Genomic DNA, 15,192 nt, shown 5'->3' with positions numbered 1-15,192 from the left:
TTCCAATATATGTGTGCAAACCTCATGTACACACAAAAAGGATTCATTTAGTGATGAGTCGGTTCTACTTATTTTCCAACTCACAATTCTCTTCCAGTCATTAAAAATCAGTTCTTTGTTCTCGGTTAACCTACTCAATTCCAGTAATTCCAAAGATAAATGTGTTATTTGTTTGATATGACTTAACAGTGTTCCAGTTCACTCTAATCTGATTAAAAAGTCACCTACACCTACGTACCACAGTTGCTTCATGTCTCACTAGGTGGCTAAAGCAACATTGTACCTACATCCTGCGGCACAACACCATCTAATAATACGCATTAACTGTTTTTTTTTGTTTGGTGTATATTTAATGTACACACTCATAACAATTTCTCTAGAAAAGTGCAAATAACTGTTCATGGAGAGATTAAATAACTCATAAAAACATAAATAACAAAACCAAATACAACAGTAGCAAGCAAAGCGTAAAAGCAATATTATATTGCACTATCATAGAGAGAGGGTGTGAGGGTGAGTGGTATCCCTCAAATTAACAGATATCTGTTAAAAAAAAGTACACACATACAATTCACTGGTTAAATTAAAGTAATGTAGAGCTGCAAAATAACTGATAGAAAATAACCTGCTGTTTATAAGAAATGAACAGTACTAAATCATGGAAATTTATTTTTTGGTAAGTTTAGAAAGACATGTGACGTAAAACTCAAAACACACACGTCACTATATGTAATGAATGCAATAAACTACAATAAACTAATCTAAAGAAATACACGTGCTTCAACAACAAACTAACCAGGAAGGAACTACATAGATGTGAAATGGACAGCATCATATCAAGACACAACCATGCATGATTCGAACAGTACACTAAGATATTGGTACATTTGCACTACCTGGCAGCCTAACAGTAAAAGGTACACAATGGCCAATAATGGTACATGGATCATTCGAATGGTAAAAATACCATGATAGCATGGCATTTAATAAAACCTAATTAGAAAAATTGGAAAATTTACAAGTCGAGTACAATTTTTACATAGTACTTTTTGTTACATGATAATATTTTTACAAGCCATAATTTTTTTTACTTTACTGCAATAGTTAAAAAAATATTAAAGACTTTGATGATTTTTATTGAACAAATTTCAATATAAGGACTTCTAAGCAATGTGCAAACATTGTGAAAGAATTAATTCCAGTATTTGCAGGGGGATAATCGACAGAAAACCACGGAGAACTGAAATCAGGACGTCTCAGACCGGGGTTCAAACCCCACTGGCTTCGTGACCCGGACGTCACGACAGGCTCACCCGGCAGGCAGACTCCGCCTACTGCAGCGTGTTGTTGCCGCCGTCGTCGGCCAGCTCTCTGTCCCAGTCGAAGGCCTCCTGCGGCCGCCCGGGGAGCTCTCCCAGGTGGGAGAAGCGCTCCGGGAACTGGGGGTCGCGTGCGCGGAGCCGCTCGAACCGCTGGTGCATCAGCCCCCGCGCAAACTCGTACAGCTCCAGGTCGAGGGCGTTCAGGCGCTGGACGGCGTCCTTCTGGTCCGGGCGCAGCGCGGCGAGCGTCACGCTCGACACGGTCGCGTTGTGCTGCTCGAACGGCACCGCGAAGCGCAGGTTGAACGTCTCTTCGAACACGTACTGGCTCACCTACAGGGATAGCAAAACCATTGTTCGTGATGAATATATTCCACTACATAATGCCAAAGTCAAAATAGTTCCCTCAGATTAAAGATTTAATTTAGGTGTGGCAATTTTAAGGGGTGTGCGAAGACAATTTTTTAGATTTGATTTGAAGTCAAAGACGAAGAACTAAGTCTTTGCCATAGACGAAGACAAAGTCGAAGATCACTTAAATATTTTGCTACATTAAGAAAAATCCATAGACACAGTTTTGAGTGCTTGTAAGCACACAGAATAAGAATACTGTGGAAAACACTTAGTAAGTTAACTGATTGCCATAATTCAAATAAGTAATAAATAGCCCCATTTGAGTGATCTGAACTTTAATTTTCTGAGCACTTAGTGGTAATAGTTGAGTGGAATAACTATAAAGTTACTAACTTTGGTTTTGGGGACATTAATCCCAAAATGCCTAAGCGAAAAGTCGAAAACATGTTATGTTGGAGAACAGAAAGAAAACAAGCAAAATCACCTGAGCACAAGCAATTAAAAATTCTGAGAAGTGTTGCAGGTATCGAATGAGGCAGAAAGTAAAGTAAAAAGTAGCCAAGAAAAATGAGCCAGTGGAGAAAAACTAGCCTGCGAATGAGGCATGAAATTTGCGCTTTTTGAGCGAGCCTAAGCGTCTAGGAATGCAGAAAACTGTTTGGTAATGGACGTGAATATGCTCTCTGATGAATCTGATATTGATATGAAGTCAGTTGAGCCAGTAGTTGAGAACAATGGGCCAATTTGTCGCAGTTTTGTGCAGCAATTTTTCTGATGTGACTGCCCGACCGTCAAGTAAGACATTCATAGAATTCACGTCAAAAATAAAAGAAAATCAATTTTTTCTTCATTTTTAAAGTATTTTCATACACTAAATTTCTGTTAGGTACGATGGAAATTCATGGAACAATCCCCTGGCGGCTATAGTCCAAAATACAGCCTACCCAAAATATTTTTTTTTGTTAAATGTAAAAATTGGTTGTCTGTAAAGTCGGTTTACGGACGATAGTTTAACGTGACAACGTCATAACAAAACATTGATGAAATGATTACATACTTTTATGAATAAAATTGAATCATTTTTATTTTAATAATAAAAGAATAAATACTTGAAATTAGACTAGTAATCAGATTTTTAAAATGCAAGAATAATTAACCTTTATTGCCGAAATTGTTGTTGTAATAAGCAATGAAAACCAAATTAACTTTTCACTTCACTTTATAAACAGTCGACGAAACAGTTCACGTGTAGATGACTTGTTATTAATTTTAAAAACTGGCGTTTAGCTATAAAGTTTAAATATAATTATAAACAAGTTTTCATATAAATAAACTATAATCAAATATCTATCATCAATTATATGAATCACCATAATTTTTTAGTCAATTGTAACATAACCTATTATTACTGCACTCGCCGACAGATGCTACTTTTTTAATAATAAATGAATAAATACTTGAAATTATACTAGTAATCAGATTCATTTTCTTACGTACATTTGACGTAGAAATTATTTCATATTACATATTTATAAACAAAGTTTTAAGTTTTCACTTCTGTCGGTGCGGCGCAAGCGTACAATGAGCATAACGGGACACAGCGTAACGGAACAATGTGCGTAACGGGACACTTTTTCGTGCGTGCAGCCGGTGTTCATCGATCTATTAGACGTCACGTCAAAAATATTAATACCGTATTTAGTACAAAGAATCTTCCTCTCTCTTTCATACTTTACATATGTACAGCTTAAAACAATTAATTTTTTTATCTTTAATAAATAAAACAATTTTACAGTTACATATATATGTATATGTACTTGCTAAATTCTTACTCTTTTATAACACTGATCATGCAGCTGCAGCTTAGTTTTACCACCTTTGGAAGACAAGCAAACTAGTTGCAGTGCAATGATTCCTCTGTGTTTATAGTGCTCTATCCCCCTCAGGAGGGGCATATGGTTGGGAGTAAGAGAGAGAGGAAAAAAATAGTGGAACAGTTGTACATTGCTTTTTTTTCCTATTATTAGGTCGAAGAAAAGTAAATTTATTATGTAGAGGATAAATAAAAATGGTGAGACTAAAGCAAGTACCATATTTATCTGCGCATGGGTCGTGCATTTTATACATTTTGAGTTTCAAAAAATGTAGTGCGACCATGATGCAAATATAATAAAAGTAAAAAAAATTCATATTACTTTGTGTGGTTAAATATTTAAGTAAATAAATGGCTTGTTGACGTGACGTCTAATAAATCGATGAACGCCGGTTGCACGCACGAAAAAATATGACTCATTGTCCTGTTACGCTTTGTCCTGTTACGCTCATTGTACACTTGCACTGCATCTCTCTCTCTTTCACTCGATTGGAACAACCATCGATTTGACTTTTTCGAGGCACATTAAACTTGAAACACTCCCATTCGTTTCCTACTTTTCCTATCATCGTCCTATCCTTAACAGAATAACACAGATTGGAAGAAGTTAAATAGCAAACATGTATAAAAGTTTATAGTTAAAATAATCTCTTCGTTAAAGTAATAAACATATTTGAATTAATGAGTGCAAATAAAAGTAAATTTATCAATTAAATTGTAGATTTCATTTCACTCCTTTGTATCCATACAAAATAGTGATAATTCAATAACAATGATTCAATTTTATTCATAAAACTACGCAATCAATTCATCAATGTTTTGTTATGACGTTGTCACGTTAAACTATTGTTCGTAAACCGACTTTACAACCAATTTTTTTTTTGGTAATAAATTTAAATTCACAAGTAAGTATAAATATGTATTGTTTCATTCAAATGTCTTGGCACAGTGTGTGAAAACCAGGTAATATATAAATTAATCCAGCCAGAGTTTGTATGTGTAGGTTTTTTGTGACCATAGATTCGGCTGTAATGATAGCTCCACATCTGTCTTCAACCGTAGTAAACGTCTGTGAAGTGGCTACTCTTACCATTTAGCCTCAAAATCTCCTTTGTCTTGTATTAGTGAGGAAATAGGAGGGGTCTCATAGTAAAGGGATTCTTCTTCTTTAAATAATAGAGCAATCGCTAATTTAATATTTTAACACATTTTCCAAATTACTCTTTGAAATTCCGAGTGTAACATCTGTGTTTGTTTCATTACTGTTTAATTAACTTCTTAATTGGATACTTTATCTTTGATTTTCATTATCCAATTAAAAGTTTGTTTGTAATTTGTGAATTTTAATTTAACGACAATAATATGAGCAGAATACTCCTTATAGAAGACCAGATTTGATTCAGGTATGATTTTGATACTGTTTGAAAGTGAATTTTGATAAATAACTTTATAATAAAATAATTTGTGAATACATGGTGAATTTTTAAGATCTGTGTTGATTGGCCAGTACAAGCCAGGAAGAGGTTTATGTATCCGAGATAGCTTGTTTGGAAGCTTTTAGTCTAGTTTGAACCTTCATGAATATCAGTCATGTGACTCGTGTTTCGTCGATTTACAAGTTTTGGAAACTTTATTTCGGAGTGCTTATATTGAGTTTTATATTTTAAGAACAATTTTATTTATGATAAGTTACTTTGGTAACATATCCTGAAGAAGAAATTGAAATTCTATTTAATTGTCTCCAAGTAAACTACTTTCTATATAGACATTGACTTCATCATGTTAAATTACGAGTAGGCTTTGATGTGAATAATTTAAAAAAATTCTTATTGGAACAAACTCATTTGGAAGCGAGTGACGCGGACAGAATCAACTACAGGACATTAATTTTACATCACACCGATACATCGAGTCCATCCATCTATGTTTCATCTTGTCTGCTACCTCTGAGAAGAAGCCCATGTTCCAGCTGATTGAAACAGTCGCTGTTCTGTGAATCCTATAATTTGCTGCATCTACGTCCTGAACTATTGAGCTTCGTTGTAGATCTTCTGGGAGGGTATTGAAAGAACAATCGTCAATTTTAATGGAATTTTAAGACCTACCAATCTGTTGAAAGTCTCTAAAAATAGATAATGTTGGCAGAAACTGGTATGTACTGCTTTGATACTATTGAGAATGTGTATGTAGTCCATTAACAGTTTTCCAATCGTTTCATCATTATAATCATTTTAATTAGATGAATTCAGAGCTTTCCCTTAACTTTAAATTCACAAATTCACTGTTTTGCATTGCCCAGAGATAACCCTGGAAAACAGGGGGCAGCTGATTATATGCTCCACGGTCATAGTGACCTAGTTTGATATTTGTATTCTAATATCATGAATGTTCTGGTAAATAATTTTGATGATTTATTATTTTATTCATACAAGCTGTTGAACTGTTATTTTTTTTTTTTTTCACATTGTTATGTTAGAATTATTTTACGTTTGGATTTATATTATCTTGGACCATATAATCAGCTGATTTCCTTCCTTACTGAAAATTATTATATCACAAGAATATTCTGCAATGCCACAAGTTTATACCTATGCTCTAGACTCACAAACTATCTAGCATTGTCTGTTATTTCTAGGGTTGTGCGAATGTTCGGTATACCGATACCGAAATCGAAATTTTGCTACTTTCATTTTCGATTTCGGTAAGAATTTCATCTGTCGAAGTTCGTTTTTAGCGAAATATTTCGAGCCAAACGAAAGATCCACAGCTTACCGAAGTTTGTTTGTTCTAGTTGAAAAAGAAATCGTAATTTAATAAAAATGTACAGTAGAATACCGGTACAATAACGTACCTTATTGTAAAGTATATTTCACTTAACGAATTTTTTTTAAGTGCCCGCCAAAAATCGTATCTTCGCCATGCAAAACGGTTTCAGTTTAAAGTATCATATTTTCACTATAACGTATAAATTCTACTAGTAGCGTGGCATTACTACACCAAAATTTACTTAAACTGGTAAATAAATTTCCAGCTAAATGATTAATGTAGTATAACAAAGATACACAAATACCACCGCAACGTATTTTCTAACCTCTAAATTCTCAAAACAAAGTTAACAAACAGTTGCGTGCACAACCATAGATTATACCGTATGTAGTATGCGACGTGAGCAACACAACACCATTCGATACATCGAAAGACGGAGGTTTGAGAGAAGTATTAATTATTTAGACAAAAGTGTTACGCTACGCTAAAAATACTGTTTGATGTCTGTGCCGGGATTGTTTATTGTTATTGTTGAGTTTATTTACAGGTTACGTTATTTAGACACCGCATTATATTTGTGCTACAATATGAATGATCCTGGAGATAAAAAGAAACGAAAGCAATTCACGCTTAAGGAAAAAGTGGATATACTCAGAGAACTAGACAAGGGGAAAAAAGCAAGTCGCAGTTGCGAATACATATGGCATTGCGGCTCTCCTGTAGCTATTTTTTTATATATGTATATTTTTTTCTCTTTGTAAAGATATGTATGCATGTTTCAGTACTAAGTACAAAAACTTGAGGTACCTGTAAGTACTTAGCACTGGGATTCTACTGTAATGTCTTTATATGATTTGCTTGTTATTACTAATAATGTAATAACATATGCAAATCATATAAAGACATTAATTAGAAAAAAGATTTCCATTAAGATTAATTTACGTGGTGATGAAAAAAACTCACGTTAATGAAAATATGGTAAAATCATAATTTGAACAAACATGGCAGATAAAGTAAAAATTCAACCGTGATTACAGTAGGCCTAGGTATCAAAACAAAATCATGCAATATTTGAAAAATTACCTGATTCATTTGCTTTCAAACAGTAGTGTAGGTACTATATTCGTAAAACATACATTCCAGAACTGTTAGTACACTATTTAGTATTTACCGTATACACATAAACAAAGAACGTACCTACTTTTATTCGCGCACAGCCAAACAAAAACATTGTCGTCTGCTTTATTTAAAATTTACATACTCTGACTGGCATATAAAATCCTCATAATATACAGCCAATTAGACAAAAAGGTCAACAAGTCACTTGGCAGCAACCATTTGTTATGTTTTGTTTTGACCATGTCCCTTGCCTGGTTTACAGCTTCCTGAGCTAGCCATGTGTGACAGTGTTGCAATATGACGGCCGTTCCGCAGTAGTCACGTGTTTTTTCATCAGTACCATGCACGTGATAAATATATTATCATAGACTGCGACATTACGACTGTAAAGGAAATAGTCTGTGCGCTGAAAGATCTGGATTGATTCTTGAAATTTACGAGTGACATGGGGCTGTGTTGTGTGGTCTAGGGCGGATGTTGACTATATTAAATAGTAATATTTATATATACATCAAAAGTTACAAAAATGATTTATGTAATAGAATTTATTACTGAAGAGCAAATTTTGGGGCACTTTTTTTCTTTGTTAATTAAAAAATTTCGCTTAACTTTCGTTAAGAATATATTTATCTCATAGAAAAATTCATTTTCGTTTCACTTTCGCGAAACTTGATAAATTTTCTTTCACTTTCATTTCGTGTGGATAAAGTCACTTTCGCACATCCCTAGTTATTTCACGACATCCTTATAAACAGTGGCACCCTCCAAAGCTAGTCAAATTGCAAAAAAAGCAACAGCCAGAGAAATTACACACAACAATGAGCCTACTCAATATGCGGTTGTTGAAAATAATGTCCCAAAAAAAAAGACAGTTATCATGCCGCACCTTTTGGTCTTCTGTGAGGCCGAAGAAAGCCATGGCAGCAAGATTCCTCTTGGCGCTCGCCAACATTACTCTGTTTCTCTCTGCGGCTGATGGCATGTAGGACGTGTTGTAACAGCCGACAAGAGCCAGGTCTGCCAACATTCGTGTCTGCCTGTTTGGAACACAGCAACAGCATTTTGTTTGGGCTAGCAAAAATGCAGCAACCTCACACGCACAATGTTTCTAAATACATACTTACAAATTAAAGTCTGAAAATCCAAGCACCATTGAAAAAAAAAAGTATTAGGCAGACCAATTTGGTCTTTTCCTGTTGTCAAAGCATCCAAGCCAAAAAAAAATTTTATTTAATAAATAAAGTATAATTAATATCTATTTTCTGTTAAAACTACTAGAAAAACTGAAGGATAGCAATGTTCATGTTAGTTGAGTGGGTTCGTAATATTTGTTGTAACAATAAATACTTAGTAAAATTTGTATGGTTTTGTACATCAAATATTGTTAAATTATTCCAAAAATTGGGGGAAAAATCCACTTAGAATTTTTTTAACTTTCAAAGTCAGGTTTTTAAGGTAATACAGGTGTTATTTTTTAAAATTCCCAATAAGTAATTAGATGATCAATGTGGTGACAATCATATAGTTTTACATCTAGGACACAAAAGTATTTTATAGAGAGTTTGTTAATTATTTTGGTTTCCATTAGCGTCACATGTCTAAATATTTTTTAAGTGTGAATGAAATGATTTGATTGTTCAGAGGGAGTAATGGAAATTGATCACCAAGAAAATTTTGATGACATTACAGCCTCTTGAAGCTGACAAGTAATCATACGTGGACTTTTTTGCAATTTTCACATCTGCATATTTATGTATTAGGATTGAAAAGTGTTTAACTGTGTAAGATCTTCTTTGAACATGTTAATAAATATAGAGCTAGGTTACCCCCTTGCTTCCTTGAAGGACTCCACAAGGAGATTTCGTTTAAATGAACTGGTTTCTTTTGAAATGCCGAGAAATGTTTGTTGTCGAGAAATGACGTAAACAAACCATAGCAGTGCGGACGAAGTGGAAACGAAAGGAACGGGCGGTCACCTGTTGGCTGCGAGGTTGTGCGGGCAGGCCATGAATTCGTCGAGCGTGACCCCCTTCCAGGTGAGCCCCTGGTAGCACTGAGGCAGCTCCTGAGGGGTCGCCGAGTGGCCCCCACACCAGTGGCGCGAGTTGCGCCAGGTGGCGCCGCGCTGCACGTGCCGGAACTCCGACAGGTAGCGGCTGATTGGCTCCCGCAGCAGGGTGATGTAAAAGTATCTACGATTCGCAACTCTGTCATACACTCCCCCCATGTTCATGAACCACAGGATCATGCTATCATCATCAAGAGATAAGCTGGAATACAATATACGGAACTGTTACCAAATTAAATTTTACAACACTTTATTTTATTAAAATTAGAAAAATGTAGTCAACTTCTCATCAATTCAGTAAATTACGAGGGTAAGAATTTTAATAGTGGCAACACTGCTGTATAGACGCCATGCAACGGTACTATTACAGTGGAATGTCTTTTCTCCAGCATCGTATGGTTCAGTTAATTTTGTAATCCAGAACCAAATGAGCTTCTCGAGTTCAGGTTTTTGTGGGTGAATTCTGGCAAGCATCATATACCACAGGATCTATCATCCAGGATCATGCCATAAGGATCAAATGATACAACTGGATACATGCTACAGAACAATTACCTTCAGATTTTTTTTCAAAGCATGTACATCAACATTTTCTGCATCACCTTCAGACGACTGGCCAGGATTAACACAATCTTCCCTCAGAGAGCAACAAAGGCTTTTCTCAATTTCAAGTCTAGTCCCTGAACACATGGATGTGAAGAAGGGAAGGGAAGATGCATATGCCATCTGTCATGATCAAGAAGCTGGGGTATAAATGTTGCAGAGGAGGATTCTAAGACTAGTATAGTTTTTTTTTACGGTGATCAAGGGGTATACAGGCTGGGGAAAAATGGGTAAGAGGGTGTACAGAGGAGGGTACAGAGGGAGGAGAGACCATGCATGAAGATACAAGGGAAAATGAGACAAACAGAAAGATGGAGGCACTCTTTCCTGGTGAGGACAGGGTGGGGGTGGAATGGGCTGGAGGAAAAGGTGTTGAAGGTGAGATATGTAAAGGAACTACCGAGAAAGCTTAAAGAGGTTGGAGAGTGTAGTGGGGGGAGGGGAGAGATTACGGTAAATATGTATTGTACGGATTAGCGCCAAAAAAAATCGTACAAATATGAAATAACTTTCATTATATGCTATCTTACGTCCTCTTTTCAGAACCGCCTGCGGAGATAAAAAATTCCAAATACTTTTGGAGATATGGCCGTTCTTATTTTGCTATACCAGACGTGTGTAATAATTTGACCGTCGCCATTTTATATTTTGCCGTGTGCGCGTGAATGTCTAAATAACATAAATTTTCCATTAGGTAAGGTTAGTTACATTATAAATACTTCAAAATAAACAGAAATTAAAAATAATATCAATTTATTTTACATGTTGTATAGTTTTAAGTATTTATAATGTAACTGACCTGACCTAACAAAATGGGACAAAGGTAGATTAGGTCAGGTCAGCTACATTATAAATACTTTGAAACTGAACAGACATTAAAAATAATAAAATTAATTTTATTGGTTGTTTAGTTTTAAAGTATTTATAATTTAGCTGACCTGACCTAACAAACCGGGAAAAAGGATGAACAGAATAAACTCACGTAAGTTTCTTTTTACATGATGTATTCGTTTACGTGAGAGTCCTTAAGATCCACATAAAGTTCTGCCATTCCCGATTACACCCGAATATTCACCTTCGGCCAACCTCGGGATTTATTTATTTTTGCGCAGGAAAAATGAATTGAAATATTAAAAGTGGTCGGATAGGTTAGCTACATTAAAACACTTTAAAACCATTTGGATGGTTAGTTAGGTTAGTATAGCTACATTAAAATAAACAGAGAAATATTAATAAATAAACCCGAGGTTGGCCGAAGGTGAATTGTTCGGGTGTAATCGGGAATGGCAGAACTCTATGTGCATCTTAGGTTTCTCCGTTCGGGAACATCGCAAAAAAAAAAAAATGATACTTGTAAACAAGCAACCGTTATCGCCGCACGAGTGCACAGGATGAAAATTAAAAAATTCGATATCTCCAAAAGTATTTGGAATTTCTTATCTCAGCCGGGTTTAATGAAAAGAGGAAGTTTAAGAGCACAGAATAAAGGTATATTCGGATTTTTAAATTTTTTTTAAAAAAAAATCGCCAAAAAATGAAGATTAAAAAATTCGATATCTCCTAAAGTAATTGGAATTTTTTATCTCCGCAGGCGGTTCTGAAGAGAGTACGTAAGATAGCATATAATGAAAGTTATTTCATATTTGTACGATTTTTTTTGGCGCTAATCCGTTTAATACATATTTACCGAGATTACTTGCTACCAGGCGAAAGCCCAATTCAAGTTGATATAAAAGTACCTCTAACAAAAATAATTCTTAAGATCATTTACCTAGAAGAGCCACTAGGATAATTTTATACAGCACTTGTTGCTTTCAGCAAATGTCTGATATTTACCTTCGTTTTACTGCATCTCCTTCGTTTTTGTCAAGCTCAGAGTCCACACAACTAGTCAACTCTGTCCAATCAGCATGCAGGCCACATTTCCACCCAGTCGAATACCGACTGAACAGCCAATTTTCGTTTCGGTTGGGGCGAAAGCAATAGCAACGCTTCTTTTTCCGCTGGCAAGTACAGGGTCTCTCCAAGTCAAGGTCGCGGACCAAGTGTCTGCCGAACGACGTGCCGCCAGTTTTCTGTATATGCAAAAACACCATGACATCGTGGGCATTCATGTCGAACTGAAAGTTTTCGTTCAAAACATCATCGTAGCTCATACCCGGACTAGCCACTTTAGAGTTTACGGGCCCTGAGTGCATAGCTAGAGGCTTGCCCAAATTGTCTTCTAAAGGATATCGTAACGTCCAGTCACGCCAGGACGTTTCTCTGGATGTCAGTGCACAAATTTGATCGGGGCAAAAATATCCCAAATAAATAATACCACTAACTGCTAACATAATGCATATAAAAATTATCCCACGCAACCTGCTCTTAGACCGTGATTCCACCATAATTTCGTACGATAAAGATTCGCGAAGATATACGGCAAAATCACTATCATACACTTGCACTTCAACACTTTTCTTTGCCATTTCTTAGCCCGATGGGTCATGAACTCGCTGATGCCATTTCTCTTTAAAATCCTAACAAAAAACGCGAGAAAAAATCTTCACTGTCCTTGATGACCATACACTGCATAATGTCGACAATGTAACTTTGTAAACATTTTGTTGATGTAGCAGAATTTAGTTTCAGCCATCACACAAAACCACAGTCAAAACAAAACAATTTTTTTTTTGTTTTAGTTTTCAATATCTGTGACCAACAACAAAGAGTACCACCATAATTATTTAAAAAAACAAAGTACTTAAAATTATTAGAAACAAAAAAAGAAAAATGTTGTTAGAAAAAAAAATGTGTAAGTTAAAAAAAATATAATTTTGATAAATTAAGCCTCAAAGCCTTTGAATAGGTTTAAACACTATTTAGTTAAGTAATTACCCAAAACTTGCTACATGACACCTAAAATCAGAGCTTTTACATAAATTACTTTGGTATCAGTTTCATTTGCCCAGAAATAGTTTCATATTAACATTACACTTAACAATATAACAATATTATCTGTTTTTGGCTGCTTCAATGAGAAAATAAACAAATTACAATACAATTCAGGACACGCATCAGTACTGGGTCCTTATAGGCCGCTATGTCACATCGCAAGTGGAAGAAACCATTCTAGGTATTAGGAATAGACTGAACAGGCTAGGAGAGAAGAGTTGGGTGAAGGCTGGAGACCTGCCAGGGGTGGTGTAGGAGCAGGGATCGTTGGAGAGGGGAGCAAGGTAGTACAGATGGGCATCTCAATTGGTAAAATAGAGGACTGGAGCAGTTGATGATAAAGAACACCAGAAAGGGTAAAGGAAGAGGGGAGGAGAAAATTTGAATTCTACTAGATATGGTGCTACTGATATCAGTGGAGGCGATTGTAGGTAGTATGGAAATGGAGGGGATCAGTGGTTTCAGGTTGTGGAGATTGAAATGGGACAGTGAGTAAATAAGGAAATGAGGGAGAAAGTGCTTAAATAATGGGGTGGGGTGGATAAAGTAGGGATTGAGGCATATTTGGAGGTGGAGTATTGTAGACAGAGAGAGATTAGAGGACTGGACATAAAATGGGCTATACTGAGAGACATACTGAAGCAGATAGTGGAGCATTTTGTGCCCGAAAGGAGGATAGGGATAGGGGGCGACCCTCCCTACTATGGGAGCGAGATAAGGTCCTTAAAAAGAAAGTGCAGGAAGTCACATGGAAGGGCTAGGAGGACAGAATGAGAAAAAATAAAGTCAGTGATGAAGGAGCTGGGTAAGGAACTCGGGAGGAAAACAAGGGAGGCAATGGATGCATACATGAAAAGACTAATGGTAGAAGGGGTGAAGGGGATGGATTAGATCTTTACAGCTATGTGCAAATAGTGAAGGGAGAAGAAGTAATATCAGAGCTCAGGGAAGAGAGGGGCTGGAATGTACTGAGTACAGGGAGAAGGCAATTTTGCTATAGAAGCAGTACCTATCTGTATTTGTAAAGGGAGAGGTATGAGAGGGTCGTAAAGTAGCAAACACGGTAGAATGAAAAGGTTTAGAGATACTGATGTAAGAGATGCGAAAAGGACGAGGAGTCTGAAGAGGAAGAAGACATCTGGGTCGTAAGGGATAAGGAATGGTCAGCTTAGATTGTGGGGTGAGGAGGTATGTATATACCTAATGTTGAAGATCTAATAATCCCTGGAGGAGGAGAGGTTTACAAATCAATGGAAAGAAGCGGTAGTGGTACCAATTTACAAGGGAAGTAGGGATACTGCAAACCCGGCGAACTAAAGACTAGTCAGCCTGATGTCCTGTCTAGGGAAAGTAATGTATAGGCTAGTGGGTAGTTATGTGATGGGAGTAATGAATTATCTAGGTTGATGGATTATAGACAGCATGTTTCAGGAGAGGGTGCTCATATGAAACACAGATGGCAAGGTTGCTGGAAGATCTGGTGGAAGGGGTGGACAGGGAAAGCAGATAAATGAAATCTTCATAGACTTTGAAAAGGCATTCCACAGAGTACCAGACAAGAGGCTAATAGAGAAGATGGAGAGGGTGGTTAGTTGGACTTCCTGAGGGATATAAGGCAGAGGATAAGGGTTGACGTCGTACCGACCATGGCCTTTAAGCCCGTGCTCCGCACCGCCATTACCGGATCCCATTTTTGGAGCGCACCCCTAGCCCAGCCGGAATGAGTCAAGCGAGCGCCCCGGGTGTGACTTCAATTAACTGAATTAAACATCAGGACACGAAACCCCGGGGGCTCGACTACGGAAAACAATTCCCAAATGAAACATTAAGACAAATTAATTAATCACAAGCAGTGAGCAAGTGCGTCGTAGAGACTCCGTGCATGCCGCACACAGAACAGAAAACAAACCTCGTTACTAGCCACAGCGGCTACTGGCCTTGATTAATTGGCCTGTGACAGTAGTCTAGCTAAACTAAGGGAATTCAAACCCAAACAGTGCACGTTGAGACAATTTATTGTTAAATTTACAGTCGCCAACTTGCCGTCGTCCGGGGTCTCGGGCTCGAGTCCCGGTGTGGCTCCTAGTGGGAAAAGGCGGTTCTTGCTACGTATTGTCCGGGTGGGCGCCAGACTAGCTCGGTTCTAGTCG

The 15,192-nt window shown here is 36.8% G+C and overlaps 1 protein-coding gene across 2 annotated transcripts in view; it reads right to left on the bottom strand.

The window, feature by feature from the left end:
• LOC134542203 (heparan-sulfate 6-O-sulfotransferase 2) overlaps positions 1 to 12,797 on the bottom strand; it is a 29,712-nt gene extending 16,915 nt beyond the window's left edge. Inside the window, exons 1-4 of one of the 2 annotated variants that reach the window (XM_063386269.1) lie at positions 11,942 to 12,797; positions 9,411 to 9,626; positions 8,321 to 8,471; positions 1,314 to 1,655 (exon numbers count right to left, since the gene is read on the bottom strand). In XM_063386269.1, coding sequence (XP_063242339.1) covers positions 1,332 to 1,655; positions 8,321 to 8,471; positions 9,411 to 9,626; positions 11,942 to 12,576 — 1,326 coding nt within the window. In that variant the 5' untranslated portion in view covers positions 12,577 to 12,797 and the 3' untranslated portion in view covers positions 1,314 to 1,331. Of the gene's footprint in view, positions 1 to 325; positions 1,656 to 8,320; positions 8,472 to 9,410; positions 9,627 to 11,941 lie in introns of those variants that run through there. The other variant, XM_063386268.1, reaches the window with a different exon arrangement.
• Positions 12,798 to 15,192: the final 2,395 nt, after the last annotated feature.

Source organism: Bacillus rossius (genome assembly GCF_032445375.1).
Source record: "Bacillus rossius redtenbacheri isolate Brsri chromosome 4 unlocalized genomic scaffold, Brsri_v3 Brsri_v3_scf4_2, whole genome shotgun sequence".
NCBI classification, from domain to species: Eukaryota; Metazoa; Arthropoda; class Insecta; order Phasmatodea; family Bacillidae; genus Bacillus; species Bacillus rossius.
This window is presented reverse-complemented; position numbering and strand designations above follow the sequence as displayed.